Source organism: Micropterus salmoides, unplaced genomic scaffold, assembly GCF_014851395.1.
Source record: "Micropterus salmoides isolate LMB-PRFRI ecotype aquatic unplaced genomic scaffold, ASM1485139v1 Ms_hic_scaffold_5, whole genome shotgun sequence".
NCBI classification, from domain to species: domain Eukaryota; kingdom Metazoa; phylum Chordata; class Actinopteri; order Centrarchiformes; family Centrarchidae; genus Micropterus; species Micropterus salmoides.
This window is the reverse complement of record NW_024044237.1, coordinates 14,593,695-14,613,352: the sequence shown is the minus strand read 5'-3', so window position 1 is coordinate 14,613,352 and position 19,658 is coordinate 14,593,695. Positions and strand designations below refer to the sequence as shown.

Sequence of the window (19,658 nt, the reverse complement as noted above, 5' to 3'; positions counted from 1 at the left end):
ATTTTGTCAGCATCGGCTAATCCCATGCTGCTGTGAAAATGACTTGTAGGCTACTCGAGAATGAGTTGTGTACTCCACGGCCACCTCTGATTACCATGGAGTCAGTAAATGAGTCCGAATGAGTACACTGATTCACTTGCACTGGTACACTTTTCAACGGCACATACCACTCAGCTGGTTTGGGGGAATATTACAGCCGCCTGGGCTAAAAATGCCAGGGCCAATTTTTTGTCCCAGTACAGCCCTGTCTGGGTGGGTGATAGAGCACTGACTTTCTTGGCTGAGGTAGTGCCATCAGTGATAAAACTTTTGTCTTGCTCGTAGTTCATAAATACAATAGAAAGGTAATCCTTTTTTGGTGTTTTTTGCATTTACCAAACAGCTGCAGGAGCATTCCCACAACCCAATCGAATCGGATCTGGCCAGCAGAGACGCATATGTGTGCATAAGTGTTTGTGAAAGTGTATTAATTCCTTTTGACACTTGAAATGACATGTGTAAATGTTTTTAGACCTCAGACGGGAAGTGTACAGATGACGTCCTATAGTATTGCTACTTAACCAACATTCAGCGGACTACCATGTCTGGGTCAGGAGGCTGTGAGCTGGTCAGCTCTCAGTGGAGCTCAGCAGTACTTCTATTGTGAAAAAACAGCTATAAACTATCTTCTGTTCTACAATAATGTTCACTCACGGCCACAGATATCCTCCGCACCCCAAATCCCTGGCTGAATCACCAACAGTCACCATCTTTACTTTGGGAGAGGGACATAACAAAGAAAAGCAGAGTCACTTATCGCACCCAGAATAAGTTGGACAATTGAATAAATCAATGCCGAATCACCTGTGCTGCGGTTCTAGCGCTGCTTTCACATAAGCTCATGCTGTAGGTTGAGGTTATTTTGATTTGGATCTAAAACTATTCTTTTGAAGACCTGAATAACTTGGGTGGACTGAGGTGACAGTCCATAGCAACGATGGTCCCACCATGAAATGGCTGCGATCAAAGAGATATGGGAGATAGACATCAAAGGTCACAAATAAACTCTGTCAGAGGTGAAAACTCTCCACAAGTACAAACTGTACTTGACGATTCTCCTTTTTGGAGCAGTGGGCTGAGAGGAAGAGTCTCACCTTGGGTTTTGGCAAGAGAAGCAGCCTTTGTTAATTTTTAATGCATTTGGAAACTAGTAATTAAGTCCCCCCACCCACCCCTCACCCCAATGGACTGGGAAATTGACATGCTCTGGAGAGCCAGTGAGTAATTATATTTGTAAAGAGCAGTGATACAAGATACTCCCCTCTGACTGGGACTCATTACACATCATTAGAGAGGCGCGGCAAGTAGGCACACGCACACGTACCACATGCACAGACCACAGACACACACACACATGCACACACTTTGAGACACACACACACAATATCTCTTTCTCTCTCGCTCTCTCTCACACACACACACACACACACACACACACACACAGATCAATGAGCAGAAATCCAAACACTGTTTCTCTTTGGTAAACAAACTGCTCTTCAGGTCCTCGACCCTAGCAGTGAGCGTGACAAGTCCTAACAGGGCAGTCTGGAAAACTCTATTCTCGATATATCTCATCTGGGTCAATAAGTAATTAAAGATTAAATCTGATATGAATTCTCATTCATCTAAATAGTGAAAGGTTCAGATATGAAAGTTTCCACATGGGGTCTCGGGAGAATTGTGGTCCACCCTTTGAAGCAATAATTACCATTACAGCAGCGTAGGGCCAAGAGCTGCAGGGGGATGATAGAACAGCACTACAAACTTAGTGGACTCCTCTTTAATTGGAACAGGAGTGGCAGCGACTCGACACATCAGAGTCTCCGAAAGGAATTTGTACAACTCTCCTCCATGTTCCCTCTCCTTTCTACAGTTTTCCTCCTCTCTCTCCAATTTCTCTTCTCTATGCGAGTTTATTCTCAGTTTGTGTTTCACTGTAGAATCTGCAGCCGCTACACACACATTCTATAAAACCACGCTGAAATATAGACTAAATCCACTGTGGCCTGCCTTTTGGAAAACAACAAACAAATGCTAAATCCATATTTGATAACACACTGTGCACCAACTTGTGAGAGAAATGCTGGTAAGCCCTAGAAACCAGGAAATAGTGTTACTACAAAAAGTGTGTAAGGAAAATGAAATTAATGCGATAGATAAATAAAATATTCATCACTGACATTTACCAAGGTTTGGTGCTGTCCAATTTGTTGAAATTTGCTGGTAAAAATGTTTTTTTTTTCCACATTAAAAATGCTTTCAGTACATTTGCTAGTGAGGGCTGTTGTTGCCTAATAGTTTAGGCCTATTATTTCTGTGAAATGAGTTAAATATTCAGATTGTTGTGTGTATTTCAAAGGTGTTTACTGCATTATTAATGCCATATTTAGATTGCACAGGGACGATGGGAGAGCTATATTAGTGTCAGAAAGCGTAGTTTGAGTTGCCTTGTCTGCTTTCACTTTAAACTCATTATCTTGTCTAATTCTCCCTGCCTCCATTATTCCCTCATCCCTTTAAGCAGCCTAATTAAAATAGCTTTCTTTTCTTTTTTTCATTAATATTTATTTATTTATTTATTTATTTAGCATTTCTGCATGAAACTGCTTCACCCTGCGCAGAATTGTTTCCATTATTCAAATGAAGGGAGTCCTGCTGCACAGCAGTTGAAGCCACAGAAGAAAAGAAGAAAAAATTGGAGTATTTGCTCTCATTCAGCTGTCAGCTGACCTGTGTGTGTGTGTGTGTGTGTGTGTGTGTGTGTGTGTGTGTGTGTGTGTGTGTGTGTGTGTGGTTTCCAAATATGTGTGCAGTGGCTAATGTACAGTGTCCAGTACAAACAGTTAATCTACTCCACTTAATGCTGTCTAGACTAGATTAATGCTGAAACAGTTAGTAAGAAAAAAACTGCAAAGAAAAATTTAAATGAAGACATGTAATTACAATTTCTCATGTTCTGAGTATTGCAATTCACACTTTATGACTGAAAATCTTCAGACAGCTTAGTGTTAATTGGCCCATCATGGTCTGATTTCTCTCTGGCCTCGGTTTTATTTGGTTTATATGAGTGTGTCTGTAATAACAGTTTAAAGCCGTACCATGGGGAGATTATCAGACCATGCTACAGCGATGGACATTATCGCTCGACTACATGCATCACTTCTTCTCTGCTCATTTCTCAGAATGGCTGCTGGGGAGCTCACCAAGAGAGCTGCTTTGTGAACTCTATGTGTGTGTATGTCTGTGCACGTTTTTTTTTTTTTTAAATATACGTGTGTGCTTGTGCGCAGACCACATCTGTATGTGTGTGTGTGTGTGTGCAGACTGTTTCACTGTTTGCGCTCACTGCGTGTTTGTTTGTGTAAATACTAGCATGTGTGTGAGTGTGCACATGCTCAGAGCGCTTGCATGTGGTGTTTGAGGGTGTGTGTGCATGCATGTAGAATGACATTTAGCGAAATGTGGCAGCGAGAGAAGAAACATCTGACTCATAATTGAAGTGCCATGAAAGAAATATGATCATGAATCTGTATTAGGCTTACGTGCTCAGCCTTAAACCAGCGGCAGGAGCAGGAGGCAGCATGCTCAGCCAGTGCTACGGCTACCTTACCACCCTGAAGGCTGATTACGGCGCTCAAAATGATACTCCACAAAAACGGCAGAGGAAAAACACAGCACATTCAAGGCGAGCAATCCTGATGACAAAATCGATAGGCTGTAGCGCTTATCTCCATCAAAAAGAGTGTCTCAGGATGAATGTAGTTGTGCCCCTGTGATTCAACCACACCAGTCATCTCAATGTCCTGGAGGATAAAGCAGCAGTCACCATCCTGCTCTTGACATGTGGAGCTCTCGGAGCAGCAAGGTGAGGCAGGCCGCTCCATTAAGAATAAGGCTAGTGATATTTTTGTTGTTGCCAACAAGTACCATGAAAAGATCAACAATGATTCGATCCTACTAACAAGTGCGTGCAGCCAAAACTGGTCAGGTCTCAGGTTTCAGGTCTCCCTTGCAAAAGAGATTTTTAATCTCAATGGGTTTTTTCCTGGTTAAATAAAGGATAAATAAAAACCTGACTGAGGTCAGTGGTCCTCAGCCTTTTTGCCTTTTGACCCTTGAAGCCACGTCTACGTATGACGCCTCGTCACAGATTGTATATTTCGCTCAACCAAAGTAATTATCCAATCTCCAACTGTTTCATGTGAATACATTTTAGAGGCATGAAAAGGTAAAAATAAATTAATTCACAGATTCATCCCCTTATGGGGTCCCGATCCCAAGGTTAAGAGACACCGACATGGCTTATTCCTCTATGCCATAGATCCTATTGTTGTCCAAAATCTAGTAAAAACATACCAATGAGCCACATCTTTGTCCTGGGTGACATGTTCCTTCATCGTGATGATCATGGATCATTTGAGTCAATGCTGCATACACTGTCCTGCTGCTATAAATACTCACTACCAAAACAAATATGTACTAAAGCAAAACTATGGAGCTTTTGAAACAGAAAATAGCACATTCATTCTTTTACAAATAAAAAACAATTGAAAGTAACAAAACACACACACACACACACACACACACACACACACACACACACACACACACTCGCTCAATTCACTCTATTTAAGAGTCTTAATTGGTCTTTATGACCAGTAACTTGAGGTGGCTAAAGCTATCTAATCTTAACAAACTGATATTGCTTCGTAGTCAGTTTGCTGACTTTATGACTCTTCTCTAATCTTCTCTGCTAGTGCTACACTAAATTTTCCACAATTTTCCACAACTGACACTTGCAACCACTGTGGCCAATGTTTGGGAAATATTTGCTTTACATCTCTTGAGTAACATCTGCTAAAAACTATAGAGCTGTTTTTAGGAAATTATTGGAACTGGAGCCATATATTTGTGACCTGTTTTTGAAGAGTATCTTCAGTTTAATTTAATAGGCTTGGGGCTGTGAATCAGACAGACAGTGCAGAGAAGTCTGAAAGCATTAAGAGACAGATTTATAAATTTTTGGTAAGGATGTTTTCGTGGAATTTGTTGACCAAAAGAAACTTAGAAAATAACACTAGCCATAACCTTTATGCTAACAGCAGCTGACAATAGTCCAAATCTGAGGCAATATTCTACACATATGCAAACAACATAGACATTTCACATTCAAAGAGTTGGAAGTCAGTATACAACTACTCTTAATGCAAAAAAATGTGTAAGGAGGGAAATCAGCTGTGTCAGAGAGATGGATGGAAAAGGTACAAAGCTTGGGTAGTGCGCTAACAAACTCCATTTTGTGTTGCTGCAGCTGTTTCCATGGAGCTCTCTCCCCCTCTTTTGCTCTCTCTCTCTCTCTCTTTCTCTGCCTCTCCACTCACTCCCTCTCTCTCTCACACACGCACACACAAGTGTCTGAAAGAGGATTCAGCTGCATGAGTCAATCTGCAACCAACCACAACTCCGAGAGAGAACCCCTCGTTCTCTCTAACAGACTCTTCTCCTCTCTTCTATCGCTCCAGCATCACGCCCATCTCATCATTTTTTTCTCAACCTCATTACAATAATTTCTTAATTTATTCTAAAACCCAGTCACAACAACAAACCCACATTCAGCACACTCAATTACTGTGATTTTGATACATGAGCACCGCATCAACAAGCAGCAAAGGAACCAGTCCATGTATTTACAGTGCTGTGTTTTCCCCTCTGCCTTATTTGGAGTGTATATGGCAATCAGCAGAGCTCATTACACCTAGCTGACCTACAAAGATGGCCCAGAAAAAAAATGTCCTTGAAGGAGGAGGTGGAGAAAAAAAATTAAAGAGAGGAAAAGATACTTACCGAGGACTCCGACGCGGTAGTTGAGAGTGATAACGATGACATTTCCGTAGCTGGCCAGGACGCTCCCATCGATCATGTTGCCTGTCCCCTCCATGTAGGATCCTCCGTGGATGTAGACCATCACAGGCTTGGCCCCAGTGTCTCGTATGTCTGCAAGAGCGGCCATCATTAACACATTCACATTGCCGTCCACCCACTCCGATTAAGGGTCAGCTCAGATTCAGATACAGCACATGGTGACCACAAACAGACAAGCTGACGGTCACCTCTCAGATACCAGCTGTAGAGATACAGTCGGCTGACCTACTAATGGAAATGGAAGCCATATTCTATCATGTCTGCTCTATGAGAAACAAATTAATGTCCACTCATTATGTCAAGTTCAACTCTATTATAGTAATTGGCCATCTCAGCTGAAAATGTGGCTTGTCATTTACCATATAAAACATTCATCATATAAACCAACTATTTTGAGTTGTATTTGGTTTTGTGCAGACCCACTTCCCAATATAGACACGCAGGAAGCCATTAGGGAGAATAAAGAGAGAGGTACTCTGACACATCTCCTAACCAGGGAGAAGGCTAATCTGGCTTGACAGTGATAGGGAAAATGCACCGGCTAATTACACAATGCTACCACGTGCCTCCTTTTTACACAGGCCTATCTCTGCGCAACAATTTATTTGCACGGCCTTGCTTGGCATTGCAGGCAGTTAAATTTGTGCTTCAGTTTTGGTAAAATGTTGTTTATTCTATTCCCGAACCAGGGCTTGATACCCAGCTGGAGCGACACTCCAGCCAGATAAAGCACATCCAGAGGTAGAGGGATGAAAAAAGCCTCTGTCTGAGGAATAGACTGAATTACTGGCTGGCTAGCTAGAGCTGGGAGACAAGACAAGAAACTCTCTCTCATTTTCACTCCTGCTCCCCCCGCGTTCTGTTCCTAGCTTCTCGCCTTCCCCTCCCTCACTTTGTATCGCTTTCACTCACAGACTCTCCCCTGTCTCTCCCTGTTTCTCTCCCGCCTTCCCTCCATCTCTGTCCAACTCCCTGCCTCTCTTTTTTCCCCCCCTGAGCCCTGAGAGTGGTGAGAATGAGAGGGGGTGGGATGGCAAAGAGTGAGGAAGACAGAGAGAGAGAGAAAGAGAGAGACACAAAGACAGACCGGAAGGAAGGAAGATAGAAGGACAGAAGGAAAGACCGGAATAAAGACATAAAAAAGAAAGAAAGGAAAAAAAGAGAAAGCAATGGGCTCAGATTTAAAAGGGTTGTATTGTATTCTGGTTGCTATGGTGACTGAGAGCCAAAATTCAAAATCTTCAAGAACAGCTAATCGCAGGCCACATCCTGCACAGCCCAATCTGCATCCATCTGCAGGCACCGCTCGTCGTTATGCACCCCATCACATTAGTATGCTCAACACCAAGGACAACTACTTAAATGCATTTTGTAGAGACACGGTTTACCTATAACCCCTATAGCAGAGCTCAGCCTTGATTCACAGGTTTTCTTTCAATATTCTCTTGGTTATTCATGGCCCTGTTACATTTAAAAGCACAGCAATAACTTGTGTATGATGTGGCCTTATTTATGGCTTTCTTTATCTTGCTGGTATCTGAGAAGGCTACACAGTGAAATGTGATTTATAGCTGACACTTCTCTATGCACACACTTATCTTAGACAAGAGGAGGAGGGGGTGCATGGGGTGAGAAAGCATGAAAGGTACAGTCAGAAAGGGGAGGGGGGAGAGAAAGGGCGAAAAACAGCAAAACGATATCCTACACAGGCTCGTCAAACAGATGGGCCACAGATACAAAGAGAATGGCAAAGAGGAAGAAGGAACAGGGGGCAGAAATAAGAAAAAGAGATTAGTCATGTCAATGTTATCAGTCACCTCTTTTGTTGATTCACATCGGGGTCTCCATGACAACAGTTAAATCCCTTTGCAAGACATTGAAGCTCCTAATCTAATCTATTTATTGACTTGATTTGATGTGGGAGGTGTCACAGATATGTGATATACAGTTCTCACTGACACTGACTTGTGTCAGAGAAAAAATATACTTGCAACAGATCTCAACTGGACTTTGATTTACAGTGAGAAATAATCCTTTCTAGATACTTCCACATTGGGGCAGCAGCATGGCATGACTTGAAGGTAATGAGGAAAGTAGTTCTCCTTAACCAATCAGATCAGAGCTTTATTGGTTGCTGTTGATGGACTAATTGGTGAAACAGGCCACTAAGTGGCTACCTGGAAAAGCTGGTTCCTGATTCACTACTTCTCCGAGTAAAACACATCATGACATCAACACACAGATTCATAGCAATGTAGCACAAAACTCTGTGCTAGAAAAGAAACACAAATAGGTTAATTGAAACACAGAGTGGTACATTTGCAATAAAACTCCATGCGCAATGATTTGAAAAACAACAAAAAAAAACCTCATGTTTTGGAGATGAACAAAAAAAAATCTGAATCTGTGCATGATAGAAATGTCTATGAAAGATGATATGCAATGAAGAGCGAGCTGAACAGAAAAGTAATATATGTTAACGCATCATTTTCACATAATTTCTCTATTTCTCTGTCTGACAAGTGAGATGATGCAGCATCTACTATACAGTGACACACACTCATACACTCCCATATTTTATACATGTACATGCTGTTCGTACAATATGTGGCACATATTGTACGAACAGCAAATAACTGTATTACAGTAGAGGAAATATATGAAAAATTCACTAACTTCACTGCACGCTGCTGCTAAATGTAAGGGTTGGGGGGCAATCACACATACATGATTTTAGCTGGACCAAAGGAGCACAACCTTTCATAGGTGCATCATAATGACTAGACTGAATGGAGTGTCAGTGGGAGGCCTAAGCTGAGCCTCTAATACCACTTTTCCAACAAGGCAAGTCAAGGGCCAGTTTGGAGCTGATACCTCATCTCAAACTAGTTCTTCGCATTTCCACAGCCAAAGAACATGTTCTTGGCCAGGAAAACTGGTTCTGAGCAGCACTAACACTTTGCTGGTCTAGGACCAAGAACCACTTACGTCAGGGGCAGGGGGCGGGATTATTGAAACCAACAAGACCAACTGAAACTCGGCCATTAAAAAGAAAACAGAGCTAGTGTAGCTCAGCCTAATCCAAAGAAAAAGGCCATGAAATTGAAGCAGCAGTGGTCTGTGGAGGAGACAAACTGTCCCCTTGCACTGTAGTCCTCAACATAAGTTCAGAATAAACTAAAGGGAGCTTCAAGAAAGAAACTGCTGTTCGAACAGATACAAAGCAAAATGGCTAGAGCGAGGTAAGACAGAAGCCTCGAACAGATAAACAACAAACTCAAGAAACTGAAAAAAGAGTAGGCTACAGGGACCAAAAAGAAGGATCTAGACTGAAGCAGCAATGGTTGGCCACAGAGATATCTCCATTTGGACATTTTCGTCTCTGTGACAGACCGGCATGTCAACTGACAGGGGCCTTGAACTGAGCAACAGCAATGCTGGATGTCATGGTGGACTGTTGCAAGTTCCACTGATCATGGTAAGTTTTATTTTTCAAATGTTTCACATTGTTGCCAGCCAGCTACATATTTCTTAAGGCAAGTTTATATGTATAGCACATTTCAACAAGGCAATTCAACGTGCTTCACATAAAACATATGGCCCTACGCAACATAGGACAACATATAGACTTTTAAATACTATTAAAAAGGAGTTCAATAGAAAATAAAATCAAGATGAAACAGGACAAGTGCAGCATAAGATAATAATCAATAGCCTTCTTAGCTGTTTAGCAAGTTAGTAATTTCTCCCATCACTGTTACAAACGTAGACCGTGTTCATAGTGCTAAGACAGCTTTTTGGATTGTATGATCAGAATATAAAGACAGTATATGTATGTCCTCATTTTCTGAGGGCTGTTTTGGCTGTAATGTGCATGTTTAAAAAAAAAAAAAACTTTAGTATGGCATTATATCTATAAATGAAACAAATATTAGTCGGACATCTTGTATGATACACACAATGTGAAGCCTGTTTCAGAGCATTCTAGATTATGTTGACTGTGTCAGTACACTGCAGACAGATTAATACATTTTAGCTTTGTCTAATTTACAAGGTTTCCAAGCTGTTGTTCTGAGTAGGGTCAAGTGATATGGTAATACATAGCATGAGAGGATATATGTGTAAACGTTGATGATATTGTTGCAAACTGCTTTGGCAACATTGTTTAAATGAAAAATTCATGTCAATAAATCACACTGATCTGAGCCGAACTGGTAAACCTTAACACAATAGATTATTACACCATTTATACCAAGGAAGCAGTGGTCATATTACAGCACTGGTTTTAAAACTGGGGACTTTTGAGGGGTCACAAGATGTTTAATAAGAAAGGGGAAAAAACATATTTCTGCTACATATAAACATGACATTTCTCCAGTGTTTCCTTTTAACTCTTGCTTTTTAGCTCTATGGCTAGGTAGCTAGCTAGTTGTTGGTCAGCTAACATTGCCCAAGCAAGCGTGGCTACTAATTTCTCACATTAATGTTATGTCCGCAACATAATGTTATGTTTGATGTTCATACGTGAAATAATATTATATGTCTTTATAATATCTATGCTTGCTTGGGTAATGTTAGCTGACCAACAGCTAACTAGCTAGCCAACAAGCACAACCTTGGTGACATAAGCTAATGTTAGCATGCTATTTTCTAACATTGCCATTGGCTCGCCCTACCAATGTCACTTGCTATTTGGCTTTACAAAAGGCCCACATCGTATATTTGTTGTGCTGGGTAGGCCTAGAAGTCTGTCATACCAGACGCTATGCAAACATTGAGATATATTACCATCATGCTCTGACATTATGTTTTCATTTTTCTTACCCTACTACTGTATTTATGCTGGTCAATATTTGACCAGCATTTGGCAGGAGCATAATCTTTATTCCCTGCAGAAAACAATTATTTGCAATGGCTACACATTGCAGATCTGTATTAACTGTTATTGTTCAGGAAAAAGGAAGCGAAACAACAACGTGGAGTTGCTGCACTTTCTAGAGAAGGAATATGAGAGGTTCTTACAGCACAGCAAGGACATGTGCTTGATGCCTTGCTGCAGAAAATGGAAGCAGACACAGAAGTGCTTTGCTTGGACTCATGGAGGCTAAATCCCACCAGGGCTGCATCAATCAATACTTTTTTAACCACCTCCTACCTGGCACCTATTTCTATCATATCATAATTATTAAATATCATGATAAAATTAGTGTACTTTTCATGTCACTGCTGTTATAATGATGATTAATCATAACAACAGACCCTATTTGTCAGATGCCCAATTAGAAAAATACTGGACCTCAAATTCAAAAGGATTGCTGTGACACAGATTGACACAGTATGTCAAGCCTTTCCCCGAACTGTCGAATCAGTATTTTAACTTACTTGACTTAAAATGGTTCTGACATGAATTTACGTATTTTTGTAATTGATGATGCTGATTACGTTGATAATTTGCATCAGTCTTAAATTCCACAAATGACTTTACATCAAGCACACTAAAGTGTTAAAAATTTTTTACTGGAAAGTTTGAGATTGCATATACGTTTACTGCACTCTACACTTTAAACTGTCAACATGTTCCTCACAAGTGTTATAAAGCACACAGCAGATCAGATCATTATTGCTCAGCTCCACCTTGCAGTTGTTTCTTTTTTGGAGGCACCTCCATCGTCCTTTTATTCTCCCAAAATACATCTTCACAACCGATCGTGCATTGCTCAGCCTGTAATTGTAGGCGTGCTGTTTAGGGCTCAGTCTGCCAGTGTCTGAAAAAGGGCTTTGTGTCACACCATTGGTGAGATCGTGGGTGTGTTCAGACAACAGGTGACCTCCGTTTCCCATTAGCTGCAACCTGTAAGATAAGAAATGGTGTATCATTCATTTATTAGATTTGATAAACTGCAAATGTGATCTTTACCAAAATAGTCAATGCTAGGTCTAGCTAAAGGCTAAGGAAAACAAAGGCTAACATTAAGAGCTTAAGTTCAGGGTTAATATGAATCAAAACATGTTAGATAATTACCTTTCTTCTAGAACGTAACTGCCGTCTAAAGCAATCACGTCGAGCGGCACAAAGGCGTTGGACCAGTCATGTTTCGATGCCAATGTTGGCTCGCAAATCCAGGAGCAACACTTTTAAAGAGACGATGGTGCTAGCGTTGCTGGAGTTACGGGAGACATATACAAACATAAACAGGGACGTAATGATGTGGCTCTATGGTGGCTCTCTAGCCCATGGAAAGGCAAACTGGTTCTTAGAAGGTTCACAAGTTGAAACAGGGCCCTGAACTAGCATCTGGCATTGGTGGAAAGGGGGTATAAGTGTTGCTGCTGCAAGTGAAACGGGGCTGGGAGCACATCATCCTCTATCATGTTTTCTCTCATCCCCTGTACCTCCACCTTTTTTGTCCTTTGCCTCTCACTCCATTGAAAACAGTCAGTCATATATCTGACATTAAGCGCCCCCAGAAGTGGCCTTGACACTCCAGAGTGGGACAGGACAAAGGCGGGTGGAGATAAGTGTTGTGGCATTCACTGTGTCAACACTTGGAAACAAGCTGCCTGTCAGTGGATATCAGTGAGGTCTGAGATGGGGGGGGGGGGGCAATGTCCTGATGTGGCAGGACGTGACATGCACCCTACTGTAGTGGTCTTGTCAGGCCATGCTTCACGCTTCACTCATGACAAGTCCATTAGTGGCCATGTTCACGTTTGAAACCTGCATTTAGTTTAACTGGGAGGCTCCTTGCAAAACAAGCTCTGTAATTACACAGAATTATAGAGCATCTTGTGCTGTTGTACAAGTCACTGACAATATTCTGAATGTCACTGAATGTCCATTTAATTTTACCTTGAATCACATGAACTAGCACTGTGTCTGACTAGCTGTTGTGTGTGTGTGTGTGTGTGTGTGTGTGGGGGGGGGGGGCTGAAGTGAAGGAACACACAATAACAGATTTTCTATTTTTGACACAGAAGACAGTGGAAGGAGGATCATGGGGAGAAAAGGAGCTGTTGCATAGCTGTTACTATTTTAAGCCAATGGACTTTCAGAGCCTGCACATCATCAGGACTGATAGGATGGGCAGGAAAAGAGCACCTTATAGTTGGAGCATGTCAGACTCCACCATGTTCTCCACAACACTTGACATTTCTGAGTCACTGAGGTACGTCTTATGTATACAAAGAAAATGTGAACACAGAATTGGGTATATGAAAAGGAGTTGAGTGTGAGAGTGTGTGCCTCTACTATGAATCTTGACAGCCCTACAGTAAATGTAATGGGAAGAATGACCTTTGTGTGAAGGTGACTTTTTGCTCCCTGGCTGCCGTGTTTGTGTGTTAAATATGATGTTGGCAACAGGGTGGACAGAGAGCAGTGAGCAGATAGATTCTGGCTGAGTAAAATAAGAGAGGACACGGCAAGAAGCCTACAAGGCTATTAGCCAAAGCCCCCTACAGCTGGCCGGGATCTAGATGAGAGGAGGAAGTTGTAGAGGTGCTGTCATCCCTAAGACTCACAGACAGCTGTTTGCTCCTTGAGTGAACGAAAACTAACCCTTTAGTCTTTCAGGGATGCCTGCAGTCCTTGGTGCAAGTCACAAAAGCTGATGTTATACTGTACAAACCCACGAGAGAGCACCAATAAACAAAAGTGCACACAGCACAAACCCCCTGAAATGTGCTGTGGCACTGCAGAACGACAGAGTCAAAGTGCCTCTGTGAACTAATTCAAAGCCTATTTTCACTCTTGTTTGATTCAAAAGCAGCTTGTTTTTGCTGTGCCAATTATTTTGTGCCACTAAAGAGTAAAGGACAAAGAGAAGAAAAAAAAGATGACCGTAAGAGTTTGGCTCTCCCATCCTTTGAAATGGCTCAAATGATGCCCTTGTGGATCAGTTATTAGTAGCAATGCTTATCTTGGAAAAAAGCTAAGCAGCGGCATTCCAAATATCTCTGCATAAATGAGCTTCAAGGGGCATGATTCCTCATCTCTGCCACATCAGAGAGAATAGGATAGTGGCAGAATGGAGAGAATGGTGTGTGAATTGCCCCCAATGTCGATTCACTAGTCTCCAGCCTGCATGGGCTGAGCTGAGGGCTTTGCTGGATGGGGATCCAGTCAGGCCTGTGCAATGGAATTAATGGTAATACCCAGGCAGGTGGAGCTCAACTCTGCTCCCTGGCACAGCAACGATGGAGAGACTCTCTGGGGGTGGGGGTAGGTGTGTGTGTGTGTGTGTGTTGTCTTCGTCGTTGCTTGCTTTGAGAGCTTGGAAGCAAGCATTGTGTATGTGTACAAGTGTGTGCATGTGTGCATGCTTCACTGATTTAATGGATGTGGGTGTACATGTCTGAGTGTGTGCACACTCACGCTGTGTGGAAGCATTCCTCCTGATTAGAGCTAGAGTCTCGAAGTGCCAAATGGCACAGACACACACACACACACACTCACGCACACACACATCTATTTTTCATCAGTGGGAGAGGGCTGATTGAGGTAGCAGTTGCGCGAGACACTCTAGAGGTGGAGTGGAGACGGCTTCCTCTCTCTGCCTAACATTGGGCACAGTACCTCGGCACCACTGCTATGTTCCACCTGGGACATCTAGCTCCTACACAGCCTCACTTCCTCTATTTATATGCCCACCTTTATCTAACAACAGCAGGTAGGTGATTAAAAGCTTGCACTCCCTTTTTACAGTGCAATAACAGCCTCTGTAAAATTGAGTCTTGATTGTGGGCCGAGTTAAATCCCAGCAACTTGGCCCACACTCTTGTGTTGTTGGAGGGAGTGTAGAATTTGAATGCACTTTGGAGGTACCAGGGGGTTTAATGCTGCTCAGGCAGACAGGAGGACACACAAAGACAGACAGAAAGGGTAAGAGGGAGAGCCTCAGGAATAGCCAGTGGACAGAAAGAAATACAGTATAAAAAAGGTCATTATAATCCTCGCTACATATTTCATTTTGCTTATCTCCTCGTCTCAGTTGAATGTTTTTTATTGGCTGTTCCACTGTGTTTTTATTGTGCATTTATATATTACTATTCCATTACATATGTTACTTACATTTCTTTGACAATGTGAGAAATCCTTTATTGTTCCAATAAAATTTATTTGAATTAGAATTTAAGAGTGTGTCTGGAGGGTTATAACAGGCAGGGGGGCGGCTCAAATATGGTGGAGGGAGGAGGGAATTAGCCCAGTATAGACAGACTGCCAACTGAGACAGCATGGTAATGTTGGGATGAACAGACTGAGAGATGGAGGGGGTTAGACAGAGAAACCAGACAAGGCAGCAGCTCTCTCAACTGAATGAAAATATGTGGATAAGAGGTGCATCAGCTAAAGACTGAGGGAGTTCTGCTGATGTTCCGATTTAACTTGAATACAAATGTTTGATTTTCATTGGTAATGCATGCAGTACATTTACTGTAGACAAGGAGGTTGCTATTACCCGCAATAATAGTATAGCCACTTGTGAGAGCAGTAGTATGTAAGACAGCTTACCAGGACTTTGTGGTTTGTGCAGTGTACTCAACCATCCTTCAGTGAGGAGTTTAGAAGGAAGTATTTTTATATGTTTGGGGAGAATTACAGAGATACAGAAAGGTCTCTCTGAACACTGGTCGGGCAATGACGCTTCAAAACAGACACATTTACCAGAACAATGAAAATCTTGTCATGTTTAGGGATTGATTGCCAACTCACACATGCATTACAGTTCTGTGGCAGAGATTCTGCAGGTATTGTGCTTCTACGGTGATGCTCTGTAAATAGCATTAGTTGCGCTCAGTAAAGAATAGACTTGTCACATTTTCAGTGAGGCTAGTCTTGCACAACAGCTTGGAGACCAAGCCACTGTGTATGCATGCAAAGACTTGCCAGACAAAGGGATCGGCACTTGTCAGCAATTTTGAACGGACTTAGGGCTACATACACTGATGCAAGTGGGCTTGCTTGAGGGAAGAAAAACATACACAGCCACGCACGTATACAAAAAGTCAAGCCAAAAACTGAACGCAATTTGGCTTCCGTTGCAACAGCTTGCCCTGGGCTTGAATGAAGAAACACCTGTGTGTCAAAGTAGCGCCATGGCAAGGCTTCTTGTTCTGTGATCAAGACCAGCGTGAGGCTTCTTTTAGGAAGAAGAGCCCACTGGCAAAGAGGAAGGATCTTCACTACAAACTTTTAAACATCTGGAAAGAACCTTGAACCAGTCAGCCTCAGATGGGTTTAAAATCCAATGCAGATCGGCATTAATTGGCCAACATTTATGACAAATAATTGAAAGGATGTGGTAATTCAATCAGTTGTCCTGCCAAATAGAAAGTCCATATGCCCTAAACATGTGCTAAGGTCCCAAAAAGTTTCGCTCCAGACATAGACAGCCATTGACACAGACAGAGATAAATCTTGTTCTCCAAATACACACATAATGTGCAAAAATTTAGTCTGTCCATAACAAACAAATGGGGTATAAATCAAGGGCTTAACCTTGATACCCAACATCATGCTTGCATCACCTGCCCTACTGTGGCAAAGTAAGACAAGGGCGGGGCGATATCAAGGGTTTGATTTAGATTTGAGACTTAAGCCGTTTCTGTTGCAGCACAAGAATCGTCTCTCATTCTAATCTTGGCAGAGATCCACCCTGAGCCAGGAATATCCCAAGATAAATATGGAAAGTGAACAATGCGATTGCTGAGCAGCAACTTCCCATTTTCTACACCTCTCGCCTCTAATCCTCTCCAGCAGCACTCCTGAACTGCTGCTCCTCATCTAAATCTGCTGGCAGACCTGGAGAACAGTCAGATATTCCACTGCTGCTTCACTTTCCCAGTGCCATTATCGCCACAAATACAGCTGCTGGCCACACCTTAAGAAGGGGCTCTCACCACTGCCTCTGCCCTTGTAATAACAGTTGCTCCAGTCACTATGTGAGATATTAAAATGCCTCAACCTGGGCATGGTTATCTAGACAGCTACTAGATTCCATCTGACTCTGAAGTCAAACATTCTACTCATCGGCTGAATTTAGATGCTTAGACCTCACATTCGCTCGCACACACCAACATTTGGTCAGACAACATTGTTTGATTGTATTATGACATGGGGTGCTTGATGATTGCATCTGCGATTAGAAACAAAAACCATAAATGATCAGAAAACAGTGTAATTTTTCAAAAAAAAAAAATCATGCACCATCATTGTTCACCATGGAAAATACCTTCGTCTTCGTCACCGTCGTTATCCGATAAATCCTCGCCCTGTTTTTTTGCATGGGCCCCTGTTATTGAAGCAAGGAGAGACATAGAGAGGCACAAGGAAATTCAAAATAGCATGTTTGGCAACACACAGATGGGAAAAGAGGCACTAAAAAGCAGTATTTGAGACCACATGTGAATAATAACAATGCTAATTTAAATATTCAATACCCATTACAAAACTTGTCAAGGACATTTCTTGTTAACACTCACAGTACATACAATAAAAACAATTTTAATAGCACACAAATTAAAAAACGACTACACTGGGTAAAAATAAATCTGAACACACCTTGCGGAAGGTAATTGCAATAAAACTCCATTGTTTTCATAGCATATTTGGAGCAGAGTCATACACAACTGGCAGTTTCAGGAAAAACCTTTCAGATTTATCAGGAAAAACCCACCGGAAGTTTGGGTAGCAACACTACTAGCTTAAAGGATTGTTGCAAAAACGAACATCCACAACATGTTATTCTGATGTTGACGTTTTTTATTGCATTTTGGAAATTACTTTTTGAGCAGAGTTGAGTGTGTTTAAACACGATACAATTTTCTATTCTCTCTGGAATGTGCACCTTACATCAATTTCCAATTTGGGCCAACAAAATGATAAACACAAAATGTGGTTACTGGCAAGTTAAAGAACATAAAAATCAGGATGCAGAAAACTGTTGAACGAACAGGGTTTTAACTACAGGCAGGAGCACGTGCAGGATTGTAACTTCCCTAAAGGTGGTGAATAAATCACAAGATTGCGTGTATTATGTATCCTCTGTGATGTGTGTAGTTACATCAGCTTGTCTCTCTGCCCTAAACAGTAGGTAATATGCTGTTGTCCTTGCATAACATGTTAATGTGAAAATCTAGCCCCCTATGCCGCCTGCGCACCATGTACTGTCCAAATATAGTATACAGGCCTACCACTTGTGTGGTACACAACCACAGTGGTATTCTAAACTGGTTAGAGTTTGACATCCATGTATAATAATTTTTGTTGCTCACTAACAGCAGGGCCTAAGCATATCAATGCTGCTTAGTCAGTTGGTCAAACTATCAGTCCATTCATTCAATGGTTTTTTGGTAGAATTGTACCATTTCTGTGATACCCTGCCTTTCATGTAGCACCACTGTCGGTTCAGATTTTTTCTCCTGAGCAATGCTTGATACGGTAATTCCTAATATTTTTCATGACCTTGGACTTTTCCTCTAGTGCAATCACTAGGCTAGTATGAATGCTAATTCATTTGAATATCTAATGGGCTGACTGTCATGAAACTTACGGAAGCATTCATGATTTCCAGAAGATGTTAAGCGTTTCTCACAGCGTTTAACAGCTGAGGTAGGCCTGACCCTTGCCAACATTTTAACAGAACAAAACACTAAAAAGAGTGGACTTACTATTTCACACAGCAAATGACGTATATTTAAAGGGTGTGTCTGTTGTTGTTAAGCTGTCATCTACTAACTAATTAATTATCATGAGACAAGATGCATTCTTCGGGAAACTGTGGTCTCGGTCTACTTTAGTCATCATAAGCTCTTTCCTCTCTTGCAACTCTTAGATCAAATAATCAACTTTTTCTTAAAGACAATTAATAGCCTGTGTACCATTAAATTTGCGTTGGACATTCATGGTCCTTAGCGGATGATCCAATATGGTGAAATCGGACTCTGAAGTCAGACACAATATAAACCATAGCCACTAGTTAAACCGCTTTTATTTGAATGAATGCGCCACCCTGTCAGCATACCTCATCCATTGTTAATTGATAGATGCTATATACTGCATAATGAAACAGGCTGAGTGTCATGACATTTACTGAGTACACTCAAAGCTCTCAAAGTGGAGAAGCCTTTTGAATTTGTTGGTTCCACAGTCGGTACAATAACCTTGTTCAGTCTGTCCATCAGATTAAAATAATGGGGTGAAATGAATAATGCAGCCTGTATGGGCTGCTATATGAGCTTTAGACAAGCAAAGATAATCATAATTACTATGGCAACTTCAAGCTTATATGCATAACTTTTGTGTCTCTCTGTTTGGCAACAAGAAGTTATTGGACTGATGCAAGTTGTGGAAGTTTGGGAGCCTGGCTTTTCATGTGTACCAGCCCTTGGAAAGGGTAAGGGGAATAGCTTGAAAAGTAAAATACTATTCAAAATGTATAATCCATTAACAACATACAGTATAAAAAACTTTGTTTGCACATGTTGACTTAATAGCAATAAATCAAAATAAAAAGGCAGAAATCTATCATGTGGATGTTGAATTGGTCTGGGTTTTGCAGCACAGCCACTTCAATACTTCAGTTCAAACACAACCCTACTTAACAGAACACAAAGCGCTGCATTGATGGTGATGTGTTGTTTCAGGTACCAGTGAGACCATAAAATACAATCCTGAAATGCTGGTTTGAATATTACAG

General features: G+C 41.6%; 1 protein-coding gene across 2 annotated transcripts in view; it reads right to left on the bottom strand.

Annotated features, from left to right (window-relative positions):
* Positions 1-19,658, bottom strand: part of nlgn3a (neuroligin 3a) — a 114,334-nt gene that overhangs the window by 62,856 nt on the left and 31,820 nt on the right. The window contains exons 4-5 of one of the 2 annotated variants that reach the window (XM_038700247.1): positions 17,193-17,252; positions 5,884-6,033 (exon numbers count right to left, since the gene is read on the bottom strand). In XM_038700247.1, the coding sequence (XP_038556175.1) occupies positions 5,884-6,033; positions 17,193-17,252 (210 nt within the window). The remainder of the gene's footprint in view (positions 1-5,883; positions 6,034-17,192; positions 17,253-19,658) is intronic. The other variant, XM_038700246.1, reaches the window with a different exon arrangement.